The sequence below is a fragment of the Sorex araneus genome, chromosome 10 (genome assembly GCF_027595985.1).
Source record: "Sorex araneus isolate mSorAra2 chromosome 10, mSorAra2.pri, whole genome shotgun sequence".
In the NCBI taxonomy this organism is placed as follows: Eukaryota; Metazoa; Chordata; class Mammalia; order Eulipotyphla; family Soricidae; genus Sorex; species Sorex araneus.
In genome coordinates, this window is record NC_073311.1 from 17,762,602 (window position 1) to 17,785,617 (window position 23,016).

The window sequence follows — 23,016 nt, forward strand, 5'->3', positions numbered from 1 at the left end:
TATAGACATCAAAATTATTAATTGTTCTAAATGACTTTTCTATACAGATTTTACTTGTATGCCCATGTATTACTTAACATAAAAACTATATTTTCATAACTTACTATATTTTAGTTTCTCAATCATGCAAATGTGTATTTTTGCCATATTAAAATACAGCTGAAATTCCTAAATAATGTCCCTTTTTTTAAATAAACACAATATTATCCTGAAAATTCTTTAAAACCTTAGAATAGTTTTTTAAGTGAGTAAATGTAAATCAAAAACTGTATGGCTAACTGGGAATGTATTTTTATACAACAAATTAGTAACTAACCTTCAAAGATGCAAAAACATTATTAAATATACTTAATCATAAAATTTATGTAGCATTTCTACAACATATACATAATATTTTAAATTTAATCAAAGGTTACTTTCAACTTCTGGAGACTATAATAGCTTCAAATATCAATTATTATGTTGTAGATGGGCTGGAGAGGTACCACAGCAGGTAGGGCGTTTGCCTTGCACGAAGCTGACCTGGGTTCAATTCTTCGCCCCTCTTGGAGAGCCCGGCAAGCTACTGAGAGTATCCTGCCCTCCTGCAGAGCCTGGCAAGCTACCTGTGCCAAAACCAGTACCAACAAGCCTCACAATGGAGACCTTATTGGTGCCTGCTCGAACAAATCGATGAGCAACAGGATGACAGTGATACAGTGACAGTGATATGTTGTAGATGTTTAAAATGACACTTTTACAAAATGCTCTGCAATTAAAGACTAAATAATAGGTTACATATACCAAAACGGAAGAATACAGACAATAAGACAATCTAAAAATAATTTTTTTTTGGTGGCCGTGCATGCAGCGGTGTTGGGCTGCAGGAGAAGATGGCGGTCTCCACAGGAGTTAAGGTTCCTCGTAATTTTCGCTTGTTGGAAGAACTTGAAGAAGGACAAAAAGGAGTAGGCGATGGTATGGTTAGTTGGGGACTTGAAGACGATGAAGATATGACACTTACAAGGTAGACAGGCATGATTATTGGGCCACCAAGAACAAATTACGAAAACAGAATATATAACCTGAAAAATAGAATGTGGACCTAAATACCCCGAAGCTCCCCCATCAGTTAGATTTGTAACCAAAATTAATATAAATGGAATAAATAATTCCAGTAGAATGGTGGATGCATGGAGCATACCAGTGTTAGCGAAATGGCAAAATTCATATAGCATTAAAGTTGTACTTCAAGAGCTAAGACGTTTAATGATGTCCAAAGAAAATATGAAGCTTCCACAGCCACCAGAAGGACAAACATACAACAATTAATTTTAATGGATCTCAAATGTCTTAAATCAACAACCTTCTACTCATGTTAATGTCTTGATTAAATATCACAATGCAAAATACTCACACATTAAGTAAAAGAATTCCAGCTGGCAAAACATGACCTGGACATTTATAAGAATGTATTTGGGGCTGGAGAGATAGCACAGCGGGTAGGGCGTTTGCCTTGCACGCGGCCGACCCGGGTTCAAATCCTAGCATCCCATATGGTCCCTTGAGCGCCGCCAGGGGTAATTCCTGAGTGCAGAGCCAGGAGTAACCCCTGTGCATCGCCAGGTGTGACCCAAAAAGCAAAAAAAAAAAATGTATGTACACCCATTATGTTTTCAGGTAAGAGGAGGAAAGACGCAGCACAATTTTTTTCTCTTGTTAAGGCACTGTCATTTAGGCATAAGCCTGGAGTACTCAAGATAGAATCCAGGTTGGCGCGGTGAAAGCATGGTGAGAGGGTCAGGTGGCTGAAAGGCCGGTCTCGCCAGAAGGAAAACCAGAAATGGCATGCTTTATCCATCCTAGTGAAGGCTACTGTTCCAATTGTCTAAAGTAGCAGCTAAAATGAATGTCACAAATTGTGTTCAGTTTTAAAGCAGTGTGGGTGCCGATTAGTAGTAGTATGAAAAGTAAGTTCAGGATTGTTTCGATACCTGTATTTATAATGTCATGGGGAGGTCAATGAATTTCTGTTAAAAGCCGTTCCTGTGGTTTACATGTAACAGACATGGTAAATATTTGTTTACAGTCTTTGACAAACCATGCTATAAGTTTAAGTCAAATAGAAATATCTGAAATAGGTGTATGGCTATGTGATTTTGAGATTAAAGTTAGTCTTGAAATGTAAATAAAATGTGGAATATGTCCTCAAAAAAAATTTTTTTAATTTGTTCTCTTTAGGTTTGTGATTTGTAGCACCAATCATACTTTTCTCAAAACATAATAAAAGCATTCTGAATATTTTCCAACTCTGAATGGAAATAACTGTGTAAATAATTAAAAATTAGTAAGAGTTGCATTTCATAAATTTATTTCCTAAAATAATTGTAAGTGAATACTATGCGCATGGAACTTTATTTAACATTATGCTGCCATATTAATAAGCTTGCTAAATTACTAAAGAACCTTCCACGTGTTCTTTACAATGGAAGTTAATACATTTTATGACAAAAATTCAATAAAAACCTGAAATAGTAATATTAAGATTGAATTTTTAAGGTGAACCAAATTAAAATATATCAATGAAAAATACTGTGTATATTAAACACACATTATATATATATATACATATTTATATGCCAGAAACAGTAACAACAAGTCTCACAATGGAGACATTATTGGTGCCCACTCAAGTAAACCGATGAGCAACAGGATATAGTGCTACAATAATATATAATATATATATATATATATATAGCTTTTGGGGTCATATCCAGAGATGCACAAGGGTTACTCCTGGCTTTGCACTTAGAATTACTCCTGGAGGACCATATGGGATGCTGGGAATCAAACCTGGGTCAGCCGCCGCATGCAAGGCAAATGCCCTACCCACTGTACTATCGCTCTAGGCCCTCAACACATAATATTAGTTACTCAAATATTATGTGAGTAGGGCACAAATATTAAATTCCTAGACTTGAATATATTTTCCAAGAAAATATAAAACACAGAAATGCTAGTATGTTTTCTATCATATGATTTTAATTTCAACTACCTAGATAGAAATAGTTCTAAGTAATAAAGAATTTAGTTAGTAAAACATCACTAAAATGTTTGCATATGTTTTCTTTATGATATTTTAGTTGAGTTTTATTTAGAATTCCTGAAATCTTATAAAAGATATTTTGAATGTATTGGATGGCATATATCACATTTTGCCAAGGATATAGTCATATGCCAAAAGTCATATTCTGCAAAGTACATATTTGTAATTTTTTACCACTTCTTATTTTGCTCAACACAATTTTTCCTCACTGTATGTTATTGTAACACATATAGTGATAAACCTGGAAAGAAGTCTATGAAGTTTTCTCTACTCTTCGTGTGGTGATGTGAGGAACACAAAATGTTAAGTGAATGATTATAGCACATCTAACCATTAAGTTACATTAAAAAAAGTAGCACTTAGTAAAAATATTTAAGTTGCTTAGTCTACCAAGAAGAAATGTTTAAAATAGTTTACCTCCATTTTAGGATGCAAAATACATTTTTACATCTTTGACAAGAATTAGTGTTAATCTTAATTTATATGTGATAATATACATGTGATAACAATGAGATCTTCATTACTTTAAATTTTGTTTTATATAATCATGAAGAAAACTTTACTCCTCTCTCTTTGTATTGTTTCTAGCTAAATAATAGTTGTATGAAAGGAACAAAAATTGCTGTTACAAAATAGACTAAAAGAATGAATGGAAGTGGTCACTAGGAAAGTCACACTGTACCCCATTGAGAAAACAACAGTGACTAATTTAGAAGAAAAGTTAGTAGCTAAATTAGCTAATAAGCATTTCAGAGACAAGCAACCACCATTCTATATATTTATGTAAAAGAAAACATCTATACTGGCATTGAATGGAAATGTTTTCTTGTATAGTATTTTCACTCCTTTAACATTTTTATTTGCATAATGTAAGTTGAACTATTTCAGTCTTTTAAATGTTGAGTCAAATTATATTTTTATCAAACAGAATGGTGGTAATTATATTTTGGATAATGGGTCACAAAAAGACAGTGGACAAGGAATTTGCTCTCTGTATAGGTGCTCTTAGTTTGAAACAAATGTAACTTTCCTATAAATGTCAACTGAAATTAACCTCTAAAACATATTCAGAATAAATAGGATTCTTTTAAAGATCTTTACAAGTTTATAGACAGGAAAAACTTGTATATTATAGCTACACTTGTATATATGTATCTGCTTACATTTGTCTTTCTAAACATTGCTCCCTTTTGAATTAATTTTTGTAGGAAGAAAAGAATAGTCCTAAAATATAGATATTTCAGTGTTCAACCATACTTTACATTCAATTAATCTTACCATTTAAAGGGTTTTCACTTACAATTTATGCATTTTTTAAAACTAAATCCCCCAGGGAGCACGTAAGATATTAACAAAATCTTCATCATCTACTACCCCTATACTTAGACCTTCATAATAATCTTCAAATTCACCATATGAAACTTCATCAGACTTGCTGCAGGCATCTTTTAATGTTTCTAGAAAGGACGATTTGATTTCTTCTTCTGTGGACTGGCCTGAAAAATAGTACATACTATGAAAGAACAGAAATATGACTAAGAGTGATAAAAACTTAATCACTTTATGAAATATTTTCAACAACTTAAAATCTTAGTTAAACTACCCTCCACTTCATTTAAACACTTTCTTCCATCAGCTAGAATTTACTATGAATGGTACTAATTCATATGTGAAGTATAATTTAAGCTTCCAGTAGGGTACAGATAAACAAAATAATAGTCACTACTATATATAGTTTTGCATTTCTTAATGTTAAAAGGAATCATTTGATTCTCATTAGGTATAGGGAAAGAAAGAAATAAGTAAATGACTTCAAAGATTAAAGGCTGTGACATCCTACATTCAAATATTAGCTTTTATATGCATCAGTTACTCATAACTACAGCTAAATTTTTCTGCAAATACACAAACTTCAAAGGACTATGAAATATTTTGCTGGAAGTGCTTTTGCTTTATTAAACCATTCTAATTTAATCTCTGACATTAAGTAGGTTCTTTCAACTGGGTTGCATTAGATATCATTAATATTTTCCTATAAGAAGATGCAACTGAGAATCTTATAGGTAAAACAATATTTTTTAAAATATTAAAATAAAACATTTTATTTTTTCATTTGATTATTTAAGTTATAAAGAGAAAACTAAGGTTTTTTTGTTTCTTTTATTACAGTATGGCTCTTATTCTAGTGGGGCCAGTTAAAGAAAAGGTTAAAAGCATTTCCTTTTCACTTGCCCCACCAAATGTAGGTACTCCGTAATAACACTTATCTCATAAATTCATTGCAAGCTTACTGTCGCCCTCAACCTGCTTGCACTGATCTACTGCTAAGACCCTAACATAGATGAAATGGGAAAAAATGACATCTGCTAACATTTATTTCAAAAGAAATAGAATTAAGGTAAAATAGCAAGCTATAGAGGATGGTCATATAATCTCCAAATAAACAGAAATCCATATACAAAAGTAGAAAAAAAGTCTATGTAATTTTTTAAACAATTTTAAAGTCATTTTTGTTAAAGTAACAAGCTGTTATAATTAAACTGCTAGTTTAAAAAATAGTTGCTGTAATTCAAACAATAAACTTAAGAGTTGGGTCTTTTTTTCAGACCCAGAATTTCTCTAACATTGTAAAGTGTTTTTCAAATTAAAAGGAAATCTTCTTTGGCTCCCAAGGTGTTTGTTTTTTGTGAAAAATTTATAGTTTGACAAAAAATAAATCAACAAATAGTACTACATAAAATAGGAAAGATTTTGCATGGCAAAGGACTAAAATTAATGCTCTACCAAATAGAAGAAAATATTCGCATGCCATATACCAGTTAAAGTGCTAATACTCAAGATACACAAAATACCCACAAATATTAATAATTTAAAAGCCAATAACCCCATCAAAAAATGAGATGAGATGAATAGACACTTCCTGAAGAGGACATACCAGTGGCCAGTTCAGCATATGAGATAGTGTTTACTGTCACTTATCAGGGAAATGAAAATCAAAAAATAATGGGATATTATCTTACACTCATAAGAATTATATATGGGGAGAAAAGCTTGAAAATAACCAAGGCTGGTGGGAATGGGGTAGAAAAGGAACTCTCAATCACTCTTGGTGGGAATATCATCTAGTTCAGCCCCAATAGAAAATAGTATGAATATTATTCAAAAAAGCAAGAATAAATTATCCATATGACCCAACAAATCCAACTACGTGACATCTGCCCCAAAACACAAAAACATTAATTCAGAAAGTATATGAATACGTGCATTCTTCATAGTACTAAGGTCAACAGGCAAGATGTAGAAATAACACAAATGTTTAATGACAGAGGAATGGATTAAAAAAAAAGTGTTGTGGTAATTATACACAATGGGAATACTTAGTCAAAAGTAAAGGGAAAAAATCAACCCTTGCAGTTTGTTGCAACTTAGACGGAACTTTAAGGCATCAAATAAGCAAAATAAGTCATAGAGAAAAAGCACAAGTGCTGAATAATCTCACTCATATGTGGAATATCAAAAAAACAAAAACAGAACAAGGGGATAGAGAGTGTGGAATGATGACAAGTCCCTAGTCTTTGATTTAAAAACTCAGGGCACCAAACAGTGGGATGAAATGATGGAGGAAAAGGAAGAGGAAGAGTGTATGAAGTCAACCTGTACCTGCGGGGCGAGTGCATCAGCAGCCTGATGGTGCCTTCAAGCTTTCTGACACCCCAAAATTGCTGCTGTGCCTTTGACCGGAACCCAACAACTTGGGACCAATTTTACCAAGAAATTAAATGGCCAAAAGTTATTTATGTGGGAATCATACCCACAAACCACCTCCGGCTCAGCTATACAAGCTGATATATTGGTCTTATTTCAGAGACCCACAAATCTCGAAAGAGATCAAAAGCCACAGTCAGGACCTGCGGCGTGGCACTCTGCAGGTGAGCAGGCACGCTCTGCAGGGCATATGCCAATAGTTTACTTACCTGGGAAAGATGGAAACAAGGGCCTTGATCCAGAGACACTCAGAAGAATTGAAATGAGCAGCTCAACTGCAGAGATGTCTCTGGACTTTAAGCCAGACTGACCTCACCGGGGTGCCTCAGACGGGGACAGGCGTCATCCCTCCACCTGCCCCCTAAAAACCCTGGTGGCCGCCAACTTCCAGAATCCAGTGAGAAGTGCAGGTACATGGGTTCATTGACAGCAAATTCCAGGCCTCAAGGGATAGGGGATGGGCCGGTCGTTCTCATCACCCCCTACCTAAGAAGTTATGCCCACAGACTGCTTCCGGCTGTTACTTAAGCTCCTTAATGGCCATGATCCAGAGACACACAAAAGAGTCTCCAAACCGAGCACAGCTCACTGCAGAGATTTCTCCAGACCCAAATTATTTAAAATTTTGGAATTCCAGGAGCACGTGGCCGTACAACATCTTATGATATTCATAACAAGCAATACAAGAGAGTATGGGATTGTCTGCCATAGAGGCAGGGGGAGGTGTGGGATGGGGGGATACTGGGGACCTTGGTGGTGGAAGATGTGTACTGGTGGACGGTTGGGTGTTTGATCATTGTATGACTGAAACTCTGTAGGATAACATAGCCTCAGTAGTTTAGGTTTATTGGGTTACTCCCGTTACAGTGCTCCTATTCCTCTTTGTTTATTTGTAGCTTCTTTCTTGGTGTTCTGTTGACTTGTAAATAATGTTTTTCTCTTCTCCTTGAGTCCTTTGCATAGTTTATTCAGAGCAAGTCCTTTTTGTATGGACACAGGAAGACTTAACAAATGTTATGCTTTTGTAACCTGGGAGTCATTTGACTCTACATGATATTTTCCTCCAGGGCATCTGTTCTCTTGACCTAAGCCTCAGCTGCCCTTACTTCCTAGCACCCCCAAAGCACGGTCCCAACGTGGGACAAGAAGGACCCAGGGCAAGCAGTGAGTTGTGTGCTACCCTGGCATCGAGATGGGCCTGGCCAAAGTGCCTAATGCTTAACTATAAGTTAAGAGCTTGATCATGGACAAATGCTGTCATGATCCAAACAGTGATACTAGATTTGGACCCTGCTAGGGTGAGGAATGATTAATCTGGCCTGAGTGCTGTGGTCTGAGCCTATGGCAAGATGTTGCCAGGAGAGCTGCCTTGCAAGCCTCAATGTATCCCTTGCTATGTCCATACAAAAATAACTAGTATTGAGATGTTAATAAGTTCCTGGACTAAGGAAAAGAAAAAAACCTTAAGAGTGAGGAAGGGTTTTGGAGTGCCCTGCCCTCAGGAAGGGCTTTCTTATGTTGATTTGGCTACCTGGCTGGTGGTAGCCTAGAGGGCAAGGTGGGAGAGACAAGGGGGAGGAGAGAGAGAAGCAGAGTTGAGCGGTAGATCCAGAGAGAGGCCGGAGCTGGGAGTGCGGGAGATGAGAAAGATTGAAGATTGAATAAACGGTAACTAATCAGCAACCAGCTTGGTCCTCGTTCTTCCTTCGCCTGTCCTTGACCACCGGCCATCCCAATCCAGTCCACACACTGCAGTTCCAGAGCACCGAACGAGGGTGGTGAGACAGAGCCGCCCGGAGAGCCCGAGAGTGCACACGCCCCCTCGGCGTTCTTTAGTTTTTTACAAAACTCAAACAGGAAAGCTTTGTAATGGTATCTCACAGTGACTCAATAAAAAAATAAAAAATAAAAAAATAAAATTAAAATAACACTCTGAATTTTAAAAAAAGTAATGTGAAGTTCATGCCCAATTCAATCAGCTTAATCAATGGTTGAATAAATAGCAGTACTCCTACATAAAAAAAAAAGGAAGAGGAAAACCAGGAGTAATATGAGTGTGTGTGTGTGTGTGTGCGTGTGTGTGTGTGTGTTTGTATGTTGGGATGGGGTGGGGGATTGTTTTAGCGATTTTGGTGATGGTAAAGATATAGTAACTTTGTAAATCAAAACCATAGATATTAACACAACTTTAACATGTTACTTAAACTATATTAAAAAAAATGCTTACCTATATTTAAAACTTGGGAAGCTTTATTTTGTATTTATTCTTATTTTATAACTAAACATAATAAACCATTTGAGTTAATTATGATAAGATATTTACCTATGTAATATCATATCTTAATATAAAGGGACCATTTTAGAATAATACTATTCTCTAGCATTCAACATAATTAAAATGATAGTAATAAACTTCCTATAAAATATAATTTATAAATTGCCAACAAATACTTAAAATATTTTAATATCCTTATAAGGAGAAAACTAGAAATATTTTTTTAGTCTATCAGACTTTTAAAAATCTGAACATGCAGCAAGAGAGTAAGGATAATGGACTCCCCAACAAAGACTGTATAAGCTAATGTAGCAATCTTATAAAGCAACTTGAAAATACAAATTAAAATTTAAAGTGCAGCTATGCTGATAGTTAATTATCATCAAAAAGAAATAGTAGGCATGGAGGAGTGAAGTGTCACAAATAATTAACTTATTTTTTGGTTATATACCAATAATAGAATAAAAAGTTGGATGAACCTCATGCATGAAGGAACCGGCAGAGGAACCCAGGTGTGTGGGAACTGGGGCCAAGATTTCCAAGCTGCTCGGATCGGAACTGGGCCTCTTCCACCCAGATTCCCCATTTTCCAGTAGCTAGGCAGTCACACCCAGAAACTGCCCCCAGCCCCGTGTAATCCCATCAATGGCCAATATCCAGAGACTATAAAACCAAGCTCCCTGAAAAGAGCAATACAGAGTCTCTTGCCCCTGTACCTGGCTGCTTTCAATGCAGCCACACGACATTTGATAGCCTAGTTCTCCCTCTTGGAGAACCCGGCAAGCTACCGAGAGTTTACTGCCCACATTGGGGAGAGCCTGGTAAGCTCCCCATGGCGTATTCATGTGCCAAATACAGTAACAATGATGCGTCTCATTCCCCTGACCCTGAAGAGCCTCTAATATGGCACCATTGGAAAGGATGAGTAAAGAGAGGCTGCTAAAATCTCAGGGCTAGGACGAATGGAGGAATGAAGACGTTACTGGGCCTGCTCGAGCAAATCGATGATCAACGGGATAACAGTGACAGTGACAGTGGTGAATGGGAAATTGTAAATATTATGATTTTTAGAATATGATTTCTTTGGGGGTCGGAAGTCACCTAGAAGTGCTCAAAGCCTACTACTAGTTCTGCGCTCAGGAATCAGACTAAGCACTGTTGAGGGAAGCACATTCAATGCAAGGAGTCATCTGGGGCTGCTGCATGCAAGGCAAGCACTCACATTCCTATGCTAGCTCTCTGACTCCTAGAAGATTGACTTTTTTTAAAAGAAGAATGGCATAAAGTAGATAAAAATAAGATGGTCCTAGTGTGTATCAACATGGAAGGAGCCCCTAAATTAATTATGCAACACTATATTTAGGGTACATTTCATATAAAAAATCCTCAAACATTATTAACTGTTTATAGTTCATCTATAAGTGATAAATATTAACAGAGCAAGTAGCACTGTAGCCGTCATCCCATTGTTCATTGATTTGCTCGAGCGGGTACCAGTAACGTCTCCATTGTGAGACTTGTTGTTGCTGTTTTTGGCATATTGAATACATCACAGGTAGCTTGCCAGACTCTGCCATATGGGCAGGATACTCTCTGTAGCTTGCCGGGATCTCCAAGAGGTGTGAAGGAATCAAACCCGGGTCGGTCGTGTGCACAGCAAACACCCTATCCGCTGTGCTATCGCTCCAGTCCAACAGAGCAAGTAATGTATATAATCACTTATTAAATCACTTAATAAATGATAATATTTTATTTCTGTAGAGGAAATATAAGTAATGAAGACTTGCTATTGACAAATGCTTTACTCATATTAAGAATTTAGACTCTCTTGGGGCTGGAAGCATAGCACGGAGGGTAGGGCTTTTGCCTTACACGAGGCCTACCCAGGTTCGATTCCCAGCATCCCATATGATCCCCTGAGTACTACCAGGGGTAATTCCTGAGTGCAGAGCCAGGAGTAACCCCTGATCATTGCCGGGTGTGACCCAAAAAGAAAAAAAAAAGGAAAAAGATAGAAATGACTCTCTAGAATGACTGAGATATTTACTATATCTTCACATTCTTGTGTGTGTGTATACACACACACAGATATGTAAATATATATGTATACATATGTATATATCACTGTATGTCTATCTCCAACCTCAGAGAAAGTAACCTCCTCATTGCTCCTGAAATCTTCAAGTACATAATGAAACAAGCTCAGCTTTTACATATAATTACCTGTTCTCTAAATCTTTCTAATTTAAATTCCTCACTATCTCCTCAACAGGAAACAGTTCAGTCTCACTTATAAACATTAAAATAAAGTATAAATAGAGACAACAGACCTAAGAATTTTTAAATGAAAAAGGGAAAAGAGTGCTCACATTCTGGTTTAAAAAGTAATTGTTGATTTCCTCTCTTAATGGCCTCAAGTCCACACTATAAATTAGTACAATTTAAAGGTAATACTTTTATTATCTGATGTTTTAGAAACATAATGGAGTTTGATTCAAAATAATTACCTGAAATGACTTGAGGATGCTTCTTTGCACAGTAACATTTTCTTATGTCTATAAGAGGCACACTGCCAGTTTTGTTGAAATCCAATTTCATAAAAGCCTAAAATAGAGAGAAATGCTATTTTTTTTCTACAAAAATCATTAGACATGGAACCTAATTTTCTAATGTGCAGCAATGGTTACCTCTGGGCTCAAAATAAGATGGTTTGAAAATACTTATCTTTTGGATGAAGAAATAGCTGAAGCACTGTGAGGCAGATACTGGAAGTAGACAAGTGACATGGGGACAGTGATGGAGGGTGGAGGGCACTCGGTTGGTGAGTATTACTAAACATCAAAACCATAAACATTAACACATGTATGCATGTTACATCAACTATAATCACAATTAAAAAATCCCCAGAATGAGATTGGAATAAAAAGTAATCCAAAATCCAGCATCAGCTCAAAGTTCAACCACATTCTAGCACGTTGAGAAAGGAACCTGATTTTAGTTGCCCTAGCTTTACTCTGCACACAAGAGAGAAAGCAAGCACATCTCTCAGTCAATGTCCAGTTCTTAGCACCACTGGGTGTGGCCCCTCCAAAACAAACAAACAAACAAACAAACAAGCAGAAATAAGAATGACTAAGTAAAAGAAATGAAAGTACAAGATCAGACCCAGGAAGCACAGACTATGAAATGAGCAGGTGAGAACCCATTTGGAAATAAGCAAAGAAAGGAAGCCTTGGGAGAATACAAATTTATTGCCTTCTTTATCTTGGATTTACAGTGTCTATAATAAGATATAATTTACTTCCTGTTTCTTGGTGGTTAGTTTGTGATAATCTGTTGTCGGGACCCAAGCAAACCAGTATAACACAGTACTTCATAATTCTATTTTTGTTTTCTATTTCCAGAAGCATGATTTGTTAGATAACCCTCTAGCTTTTACCTCAGATATCCAAACCACTATTATTAAGAAAAGAAAAAGTTCAAATATTATATGGTAGCTATATTTACCATATATATTTAAAATTATAACTTTAAAATATAATTAAGAATCTCATTGTCTTTGAAACTCTATTAGTAAAGATAGAAATTTTATACTTCTTTCATTTATGATTTGTATCTGGAACCAGAGATATAGTACTACCAGGTATGGTTCAACTACACTGAGAAAAAGATTTATATTTGATGTAAATGTCCTTGTTATCCTACACATAAAATCTTTGTTTTACTACTAGTTACAAATATATTTTCTATTCAGTACATTTATAAAAGGAAACCATATTACTCAGAAGCTTGCTCAAAATATTGCCATTAAAATCAAGCTTACCTGTAGTTTCTTATAAAAAGAAATAAAGCTTTCCTTTATAAAATTACAATTTAACATAGAAGTCTTAATTTTAATTTTTTTCATTTAAATATGCATTTTTTTTTTGGCTTTTTGGGTCACACTCAGCGATGCCCAGGGGTTATTGCTAGCTCTGAATGATTCCTAGCAGTACTCAGGGGACCATATGGGATGCTGGGGATTGAACCCAGGTTAGCTGTGTGGTTGCCAAACGCCCTCTCCACTGTGCTATTGCTCCAGCTTGAGTATGCATATTTTTATAATAAGGTGCATCTGTCATAATCCTTGACACCTGGTCAGGTATAATGCTAAAAATTTATACTGGGGCTGGAGCAATAATAGAACGGGTAGGGTGTTTGCCTTGCATGCAGCTGACCCAGGTTCGATTCCCAGCATCCCATATGGTCCTCCGAGCCCCGAGCACCACCAGGGGTAATTCCTGAGTGCAAAGCCAAGAGTAACCCCTGTACATCTCCGGGGTTGATGTATGGTCCTCCGAGCCCCGGGCACCACCAGGGGTAATTCCTGAATGCAAAGCCAAGAGTAACCCCTGTACATGACCCAAAAAGAAAAAAATTAATACAAAATAAAAATTTATACCAACTTAAATTTTGATGAATTTAAAAAAAACTTAAATTCTGATGAATTTTAAAAAACTAAAATGAATTTAAAAAACTGAGGCTCAGAAATATTACATATATAGTCAGATGGCTAGTCATTTATGAAGTCAACAATTTATGAACCTGCTTAGTTATCAACCAAATTTGACATCAGATTTTATTTTTCTTTTATAATTTTTCTAAAACATGTGAAAGTGACTTTCCTCTGTCCTCAGTACATTCATAAGTGTATATATGTACACTTATATATATATACACTTATATATATACACTTATATATATGTGTGTATTTGTGTGTTTTACAAAGCCAAAATACAAATAGGTAAATGTATTTAATAAAATTTCAATGCCAGTTCATCAAATGAACTTAACAATTAATAAAAAACAAAACCCAAATGGAAGATTACTTAACGAAGTTACCTTTCGAACAAATGATTTCCTGTATTCATTCATTTCACCAAAGAATGCACGTTTGAATTCTCCATAATCTACCTTACCACTGTCATTCTTAAGGATTAGCCATAAAGATTCAAAATCCTGCAATAAGAGTACAACCATTACAATTTAAATCCTATTTATAGCCACAGCAACAATAATTATTGTCATAACAATAATTAAATAGCATTTGATTACATATTTTGCAACCCTGAAAAGACTTGATAAGAATGATCATATTAAAAATGTCTTAAAAGTTAAATGTAAATCTGACAAATGGAAATAATAAAGATATTTTAAAGATACTTAAAGGCAATCTGGCACACAGACCTACACAGATATGCAAAATTATTAACCATTTAGTCTGGCAATAAGTCATAACAGTTTTCATTTCAGTTCTTTTCTACACACAAAAAGAGTGTTTTATGGGGCTGGAGTGATAACACAGTGGGGAGGACGTTTGCCTTGCACGCAGCTGACCCGGGTTTGAATCCCAGCATCCCATATGGTGCCCTGAGCACTGCCAGGAGTAATTCCTGAATGCATGAGCCAGAAGTGACCCCTGTGCATCGCCGGGTGTGATCCAAAAACCAAAAAAAAAGAAGTGTTTTATGCTTATTTGGATTTAAACATTTAGTTATTTTAAATGATTTACATCTGAGACCATTAAAAAGTTACTTCAACTTTACATTGACTCCCAATAGCTCTTAGACCAATAATCACATTTTATAATCAATTGTATAGAGGTTTAAATGACTCTAATGATATTCCCTGACTTACATTGAAATGTATTATTCTGACTGAATTTCTTATATCAGTTTGTTTATCTAGTATTATCACTTTCTTGTTTGAAAAGGCACAATTTAGTTAAATATTATAGTTAAAGTTCCTAATCACAAGACATAGTCTGAGATTTTTATTAAACTTAACTATATACATTCTCAGGTCATTGCCTTTTCATTTGTTTTTGGCTTGGAGCCACACCAGGTGATGCTCAGGGATTACTCTGTGTTCAGTAATCACTCCTGGTGGTTCTCCAGGGAGGGATTGAACACAGGTTGGCCACATGCAAGGCAAATACCCTACCTGTTGTATTATCTCTCCGATCGCTGAAGTTGTTAACTTTGAATAGGAATGTCTGTAAGACATCTAGACTCTAGCAAAGATGAGGCCTGAAAGACAGATCAACTGGCTGAATGTGTACTTTGCCTGCTGGAGGCTGATTCAGTCCCTTGCACTGCATAGTCTGAGCACAGAAGTGGGAGTAGTCCCTAAGCTTTGCTGGGTGTGACAGAAAAACAAGATAAATAAAATATCTAGCAAAGTGCCTGAAACATCCAGGATACTCAAAATATATTCTCTTCAACTTCTTCCTACTTTTTTCATCTGAAACTTAACTAAAAAAAAAAAACCTAAATGTTAAGATAACCTGCTTAGAAGCAGCCACTTCTCAACAACCCACACAACTTTTTTGGTTTGCCATCAAGCACTGCACATATAAAGACTTAGAGTGTCTGTTAAATGAGCTTTTTAAGTGTGAAAATGTGCTTGACCTTTAAAAGTATAAGTGGTGTGAATAGAAGAAGATGAAGTTGCTCATCCAAATAACAGAATACCAGAATAAAGATAGTGCTTGAAGCTTAAAAGAAATAATTTTAATAATTGAATTAACTGGCAAAAAATTTATATGACTATTTTTTCCAAGAGATGGTACAGAATAGAAAATAGTATTAAATCTTTTATAAAAAAAGGTAATTTCATTGATGATATCTCTATGTAGATTATTATATTTAAGTAACATATCATTTTTAAATTGCAAATCAAGGAGAACAACTATGCCTTTCTCAAGATTAGTTCCACAATTAGATCTGGTTTGATGACTCTTATGTTCTTGTTTTGGCTTATCATTGCATGGGAAATCTCAAGACATTATTAAATAAGATAAACAAACAAAAAATCAAAGACGGCCATTATTTTAAAACTAAGAAAATGGGAGAAATTGTTTTTTCATAATATATGTTCACCTTATTCTATTATTCTTATATAATTATTTTAGTGTTGATTTTTCAGTTGCAATCATAAAAATTTAGCAAGTCAATCAAAGAAAGAGAAATATTGAACTAATGAAGAAAGAACACTAGACTGCCACAGATTATCTGGACTCTAGATGTATCTCAGTTATTATTTATGCGGCCATAGGTAAGGGCATCAAGACTTCATTTACTGTTTCTACTTTTATTTTTTGCAGGTGTGAGGGCAGGAATGTATTTCCCAGTAGTGTTCATGTGGCCTTGGGGACACTCCTGGCAATCCCACCCTGCTGGGTGAACCAGATAATTTAATGCTCAGTCGAGTTGACGTGGAGCGGCTCTGAGCCAAAGGAAGGCCACTCTAGCAATCATGCTAACTTGGAGCCTAATGAATGTAAGGCAAGGCATGCATAGCAGCCCTTGAAACTATCTTCCCAGTCCCTGCCTCTTCTTTTTAAAATTTAGGAAAGTTAAAAATGAAGTTAGATAATCCCTGGTGTATGTCACTAGCTGGGCCACAAGGCTAAACTTGGTAAAAGTGAAAAGTATGTTATAGTATGCTATGTAATATGTTGATGCAAAACTTTACAGTTTGTGAGGTATATTCCTATGTAATTATCTCATTTGAGCTACAAAACAACTGGCTACAGGTATTATCTCTATGATGTTCAGGTAGAGCATATCAACCAAAGAAACTAAAGCTAGCAATCAAATTTATATCTCAAATATTCAATTGATCTTTCCACAAAATACATTATACTTTACAGCAATAGCATGTCAAGCTAGAGAATTCCCTGTCTGAAACCCTTGAGGTAGATGTGTTTCAAATTCATATACTTTTAAATTTAAATCAAAACTTCTGAGCAAGTCATGTAATATTTTAACTTCATAGAAACTGCTAGACTTACAGTTCCAGTGTCATTTTTTCCCCTTCTTTCTATCTATTTATTTAGCATCACATCCAGCGATGCACAGAGATAACTCCTGACTCATGCACTCAGGAATTACTCCTGACAGTGCTCAGGGGACCATATGGGATACTGGGAATCAAACCCGGGTTGGCCGAGTGCAAGGCAAATGCCCTACCCGCTGTGCTATTGCTGCAGCTCCCTTCTATCTAAGCCAATGCATTGGCTATCTATTCAACAGCTGACACACTGCACATACTACTTAAGGTGTTACATATATTCAGCATGAAGTTGGGAGCTCATTGAGTACAGTCAGAGCTGGAAGGAACTTAGAGTCATAGCTAAAGGAAATTTACAAAGCAGCATGAAATAACAGGAGCAATTGGTATAAGTACAATCAGGGTCAGATTAATATGCTTTTTAGAGAAAAGTGTCCTGATAGTATTCTCAGCAGAAAAGCCTGGAAAAAAGAGAAAAATAAGTCATGGAGTGATCTAAATAAAAACTTCTATGAGCAGAGGAACAACATGTGAAGGTTCTAGGCACACATAAGGGTAGAATGAACCATTTGAAATTCTGAGTATGGGCAACACCCTGTTTCCATTCTATGCTTCACATATGCTTTTCCTGAGAACTCATTCTCTGGCCCTAATTTCTCCTCCCCTCTTTTTTTTTTTTTAAATTGTCCAGACTTTGTACTTTATTTATTTATTTATTATTTTTTTGCTTTTTTTTTTTTTGGGTCACACCCAGCGATGCTCAGGGGTTACTCCTGGCTTTGCACTCAGGAATTGCTCCTGGCAGTGCTTGGGGGACCATATGGGATGCTGGGGATCGAACCCAGGTCGGCCGCGTGCAAGGCAAACGCCCTACCCGCTGTGCTATTGCTCCGGCCCCCTCTCCTCCCCTCTTTTCTGCTTAATTCCTCTTCATTCTTCAAACCTCAGCTCATATTTAATTTTTCTCTAGGAATTTATCTGTGATCTTCCTCCTCTTACCGCATAATATGTCTTGGAATGGATCCTATATTCTCCAGAAGCATTCTCCATTTTAAAAATCTTATTGTTTTAAAAATATTTTCCCTTTATTTTGATTATGAAGACAATGAGACTCCAGGGTGTATCTTTTCAGAATTTCAAGGAACGCCTGGCGATTAGCTCCTTAATCAACATATGATGTTGAAATCACTGTCACTGTCACTGTTATCACTGTCATCCCGTTGCTCATCGATTTGCTCCATATGAGACTTGTTACTGTTTTTGGCATATCGGATACGCCACGGGTAGCTTGCCAGGCTCTGCCCTGCGGGCAAGATACTCTTGGTAGCTTGCCCAGCTCTCCGAGAGGGGCGGAGAAACCGAACCGAGGTCGGCCACATTCAAGGCCACATGCAAGACCACATGCAAATGCCCTACCCACTGTGCTATCACTCCAGCCCCAATCAATATACGATGGAGAAATAAATGTTGAAATCTTAGAAGCCAAAGGAACATGAGGTATAAAGAAGTAGAAAACAAGTGAACTACTAACACTCTAATAGGAAAGTGAACAATAATCATCTAAGAATAAATCATCATCACTGCAAATAATTATCCAGAATATATACCTTTTCAGATACTTTCAAGCAAAACTTTTTGAGTCCTTGCTTAAAATCTTCCTTATCTAAAAGTCCATTTCCTTCTTTGTCCAAATGTTGAAGATATTTACACAATCCATTCAAAATACGAACACCTCTTTTATGTAGCTGTTTTTTTAACATATCTGTCCAGGAAGAGAAGGGGTAGAAACTGAGAGTAAGAATTGGTGTGTCAATTTGCAATTGCCTGTCTTAAAAAATAATAATAAAGTTGATGTCATTTATACAAGAAATGTGAGTATTCAGCAAAATCATTCATATGACTTAGAAAATTTTGGAAAATAGAATACTTTCAGTAAAAGGGCTTATATTTAAAATCACATATAAATATACAAGAACACTAGCACCCCTGTGTGGTGAAATGTTATATTTTAAATATAGGAAAGCAGTGTTTCACTATCATCATGAAAATAACTTGTGTTACAAATAAAAATCTTAGTTTTCATTTTCTAGGCCTCCTCTCCATCTCATAATCCAATATGGGGCTGTTTACAACTGAATTACAAAATACATGCCAAGCAAGAACAAAAGAATGGTCTGTTCAAAATTTCTAATAAAATCTGAAATCTTCAAGCTGTAACATATCAAATAGCTTTAGTGCTTTAGAACGCTATCCTATACCTAAACATTTAAAATAAATCTTTCCACCAGGAATTTCTAAGAGATTATATTTTTCAGACCCTTAGTTTGCTCTCAGTAGAGTCAATGATTTCATTTAATGCAGTTTGTATCATCATAAGAAAATACAGTCAATTTTACTAAAGCAGTTGTTATACATATAATATTGGAGAAGATGATAAATGTAATTAGATGCAATAATGAAATTTTTATAAATGTAATTAGATACAATAATGAAAAATTCTTATCATGAAAGAAAAGAGAAAGTGAGTTATTAACTAACCATCAAGAACATCTGAGAGGGTGATGAGAGGGATGATGGGTGATGTGTTGAAACACTGTATGACTGAAATTAAATCATGAACAGTTTTGCAATGCTCTAAATTTTTTTTTTAATTTACGAGATCCAAATATGAAAAACAATAAAGCGTCTAAAATTTAAAAAGTAATTTAAAAGTCCAATAGAGATTTGGGAATTTGGTGATATCGGTGGTTATATATGCCCAAGGATATTTTTCTGCTATACTCCATTAAAATTTTTGAAAGTATGTTGGAACCCTTTCAAGAAGTTTGATTACCAGCTACTAATGTGAATTAAGTGAAAATAAACATAGACATTATTTTTTAATTAAACCGAAGAGTTTTCTGAGAAGGGATGATTATGTTAAATTTGGATAGGTATATAAAATTAATAATAGTTTACATAGTAAATTTTATGCCTGAACTATAGTACAACAAATAATCACTACCAGCACACACAGACACAAAAAGAACATCTGAGAGTTCGATACCAATATCAGAAAAACATTTCATCACGTTTCTATCTTCCTACACTCTGATCACATTTCAATAATTAATTATTACTTACCAAAATTTATAAATACATGCTTATTTATGTGATTATTTGTTAAATGCCTCCCTCCTTTAGAGACTATAAGTTTCAATGAGTAAACTGTCTATTTGACTCTTTTATTCTATAGTGGTGAAAAGCCTGAACTCTAAACACTATATTGATCAACATTTTTAGCATTTAAAGTGTACATATATTTAATTTGCTACCTACAATTTCATTGTAAATTAAATAAAACATTATTGTTACATTTAAATATAAAGAAATAAATAGAGATATGAGGGATTTACACATTCCTGTGCCTACTAAAAGGCAGAGTCTAAACACAGATTAGAATATTTTCTTTCACATGAGGTAGTGCTGCAAATTTCTCAGGCAATCTTGTAATGAATAAGTATATTTAAAAAATCAATTTTGCTCCCACCGCCGAGATGTGATCCCGGGGGCCGCACGCGTGTGCGGCCTCTCCACAGCTGTACAAGCGTGAATCCAGACCCAGCAAAACCTATTTCGGCGTGAGCAACTCCTCGCAGAATGTCTCCAGCCTGAGAACTAAGCCTTGGCCCCGTGCCCGCCCGGGAGGGGAAAGGTATTTCTCTCTCTCTCGCCTCTTTCTCTCCGGGGATGAAGGGCGCGGTGGCCGCCATATTAAGACGACCACAGATTGGGTTTTCAAGCCTGCAATTATCTAATATCTGGAAGAAATCTCCCTGGACTTCTTGTTAAAGTACAGAAATTCAAAACCGCGCGGCCGCAGACCTTATTTGTCTTCACAGTAGGTTTGAATCTAGTGGGGTACTCCTAACAACAATAGTGAGGTCTGTGTTGAAATATTGAATGTAACCAAAGTAAACAGAATGTAAAATGAAACTTATCAGTTACAAGGTAGGGGGTGGGGGGGGTGGGATGGGAGGTGTATTCTGTGGTTTTATTTTTTTTGGTGGTGGTATATGGGCACTGGTGAAGGGATGGTTGTTTCAGCATTGTATAACTGAGACCTAAGCCCTAAAGCATTGTAATCTTCCACACGGTGATTTAATAAAATAAAATTTAAAAAAATAAATAAATAAAAAATCAATTTTATTTTATTCAGCTCAAGAATAAATCCTTGTTATAAAATGCTCCTTAAAAATTTTAATCCATATTCTATTCATTAAAACTGTTTGAATATACATTAAAACCAATCAATAAAACTATAGTTCATTATAAAAATATAGGCAAATAGAAAATATAAAGCATGAGAGATAAATCAAAGAATTATCTGGCAAGTACTGCTATATCATTTGCAAAGAAAAAGGTTGAAAATGAAAACTATTTGAAAGCATAGTAATAATACATACTTTGAGCAGCCTGTAAGAGCAGTCTGTCATTGTCTTCTTCACTAGCTTCAGCATCCTCATGTTCCACAGAATCAGTTCTGCAATTAGCATGTGATCGTGGTAAAATTAATTTTGTTTTGCAATTTTGAGTAGGGAAACACTTCCAGCTTCAAATTAGCTCTCAAAGTTGGAAGAATGCTTAATGATAATCCATAGAGCTCTACCTTTTCTATAGTTTTATTCCACAAAAGGGGTATATATGTAAAATGAAGAGCTAACATTCATAAAGCCATACAGGTAAAAACTTGCTTTCGACCTTATACAAATGTTATAAAAATTTAAAAATTAAACATTTGGCTACTTTAGTGTTCCTTAAATTTCTACCCAATTAAACTAATAAATTTTAAAAAGCATTTTTACCCTGCCAAGTATAAAATATAAAAGTATTATCTTCAAAATAAAAAAAGTTATATTTACTTGAGCAGTACTGTAAATAATGAAGAACTAAAGACTTCCTTATAGCCCATTTGTTAGATTTAGTCTCTACTGCACATGCAGTATACCTACAATTATAATTCTGAATTATATATAGCACCAAGGAAAACTTAACAGAAATAACACATAGATTGCTATAATTAAATTCAATTTTATGTGAAAGCACTTTTGTATCAGTATTATTTTGCATCATGCATAATTATTAATAAGTAAGTGCTGTAAGTATGTGGGACTCAGATGCAATTTTAATGGTAAAAAAGCACATTAAATTGTGAGGAAATTGGTTATAATTTTAAACTGTATTCCATAATCTAAGATATGTTCTTTGGTAGCCAGCATTTAGTTCAACAAAAGTGTTATAGCATAAGCAAGTTCATTAAAACTTTAACATAAGATAGGATATTCTTGATCTTCATTTGATTGTAACTATTAACAAACATGTATTTGAGCGCAAGATAGCATATAAAATACACATAAAAAAGCTATCTGTTGCTTTTTAGAAATATTTAACTATGTAAAATTTAAAGTTAAAATACCTTGGAATAGAATCTAACTTTAAGATAATTTTTTAAAAAATATTTTCATTTTTTTTCAAAATGAGAAATACATGCTTAACTTACTTGAAGGAACTCAAACCTGTCTGATCAATATTTGTGATTCGAAGTACAATTAATGTGTTTTCTTTTAAGCTTTCTGGAAGTCTGGGATGATCAGAACTCAAAAATGATAAGTTTGCACCCTAAAGAAATTAATAAATCAGTATTTAGAGGTGTAAATTATTAAGAAGAAAAATTAATACTAATTTAAATATCTATTTTAATTGTGTTTCATACTATACTTTTATAATGATAATTAAACTTAGATTTATAGACCACATACATTCTGGTTGAAGATGTAGAAAAATGAAAGAACTAATTTTCCAACCAATTTCTCAATAAGAACAATCTTTCATTTATCAATTCATGTGAAAATAGTAATTCCAATTTTTAATAGGAATCAGAAAAAGGACAAGCTATTTCAATCAAAATTATTATAGCCCTAAATGTAAAAATGTTATTGATCCACAGAAAGTTTTACTGAAGAATGATAAACTACGGTAGATTTGTCACATCCATAATAAAAATAATGTTAAACATTTC

General features: G+C 35.0%; 1 protein-coding gene and 1 pseudogene across 1 annotated transcript in view; one reads left to right on the forward strand and one right to left on the reverse strand.

Moving 5' to 3' along the window:
* Window positions 1-757: 757 nt before the first annotated feature.
* On the forward strand, window positions 758-1,461 carry LOC101552869 (ubiquitin-conjugating enzyme E2 variant 2-like; annotated as a pseudogene).
* A 2,699-nt stretch (window positions 1,462-4,160) lies between these two features.
* Window positions 4,161-23,016, reverse strand: part of CAPS2 (calcyphosine 2) — a 59,122-nt gene continuing 40,266 nt past the window's right edge. The window contains exons 12-17 of the mRNA XM_055118397.1: window positions 22,498-22,616; window positions 21,404-21,480; window positions 18,566-18,720; window positions 14,007-14,123; window positions 11,633-11,729; window positions 4,161-4,581 (exon numbers count right to left, since the gene is read on the reverse strand). Of these exons, the coding sequence (XP_054974372.1) occupies window positions 4,406-4,581; window positions 11,633-11,729; window positions 14,007-14,123; window positions 18,566-18,720; window positions 21,404-21,480; window positions 22,498-22,616 (741 nt within the window). The 3' untranslated portion in view covers window positions 4,161-4,405. The remainder of the gene's footprint in view (window positions 4,582-11,632; window positions 11,730-14,006; window positions 14,124-18,565; window positions 18,721-21,403; window positions 21,481-22,497; window positions 22,617-23,016) is intronic.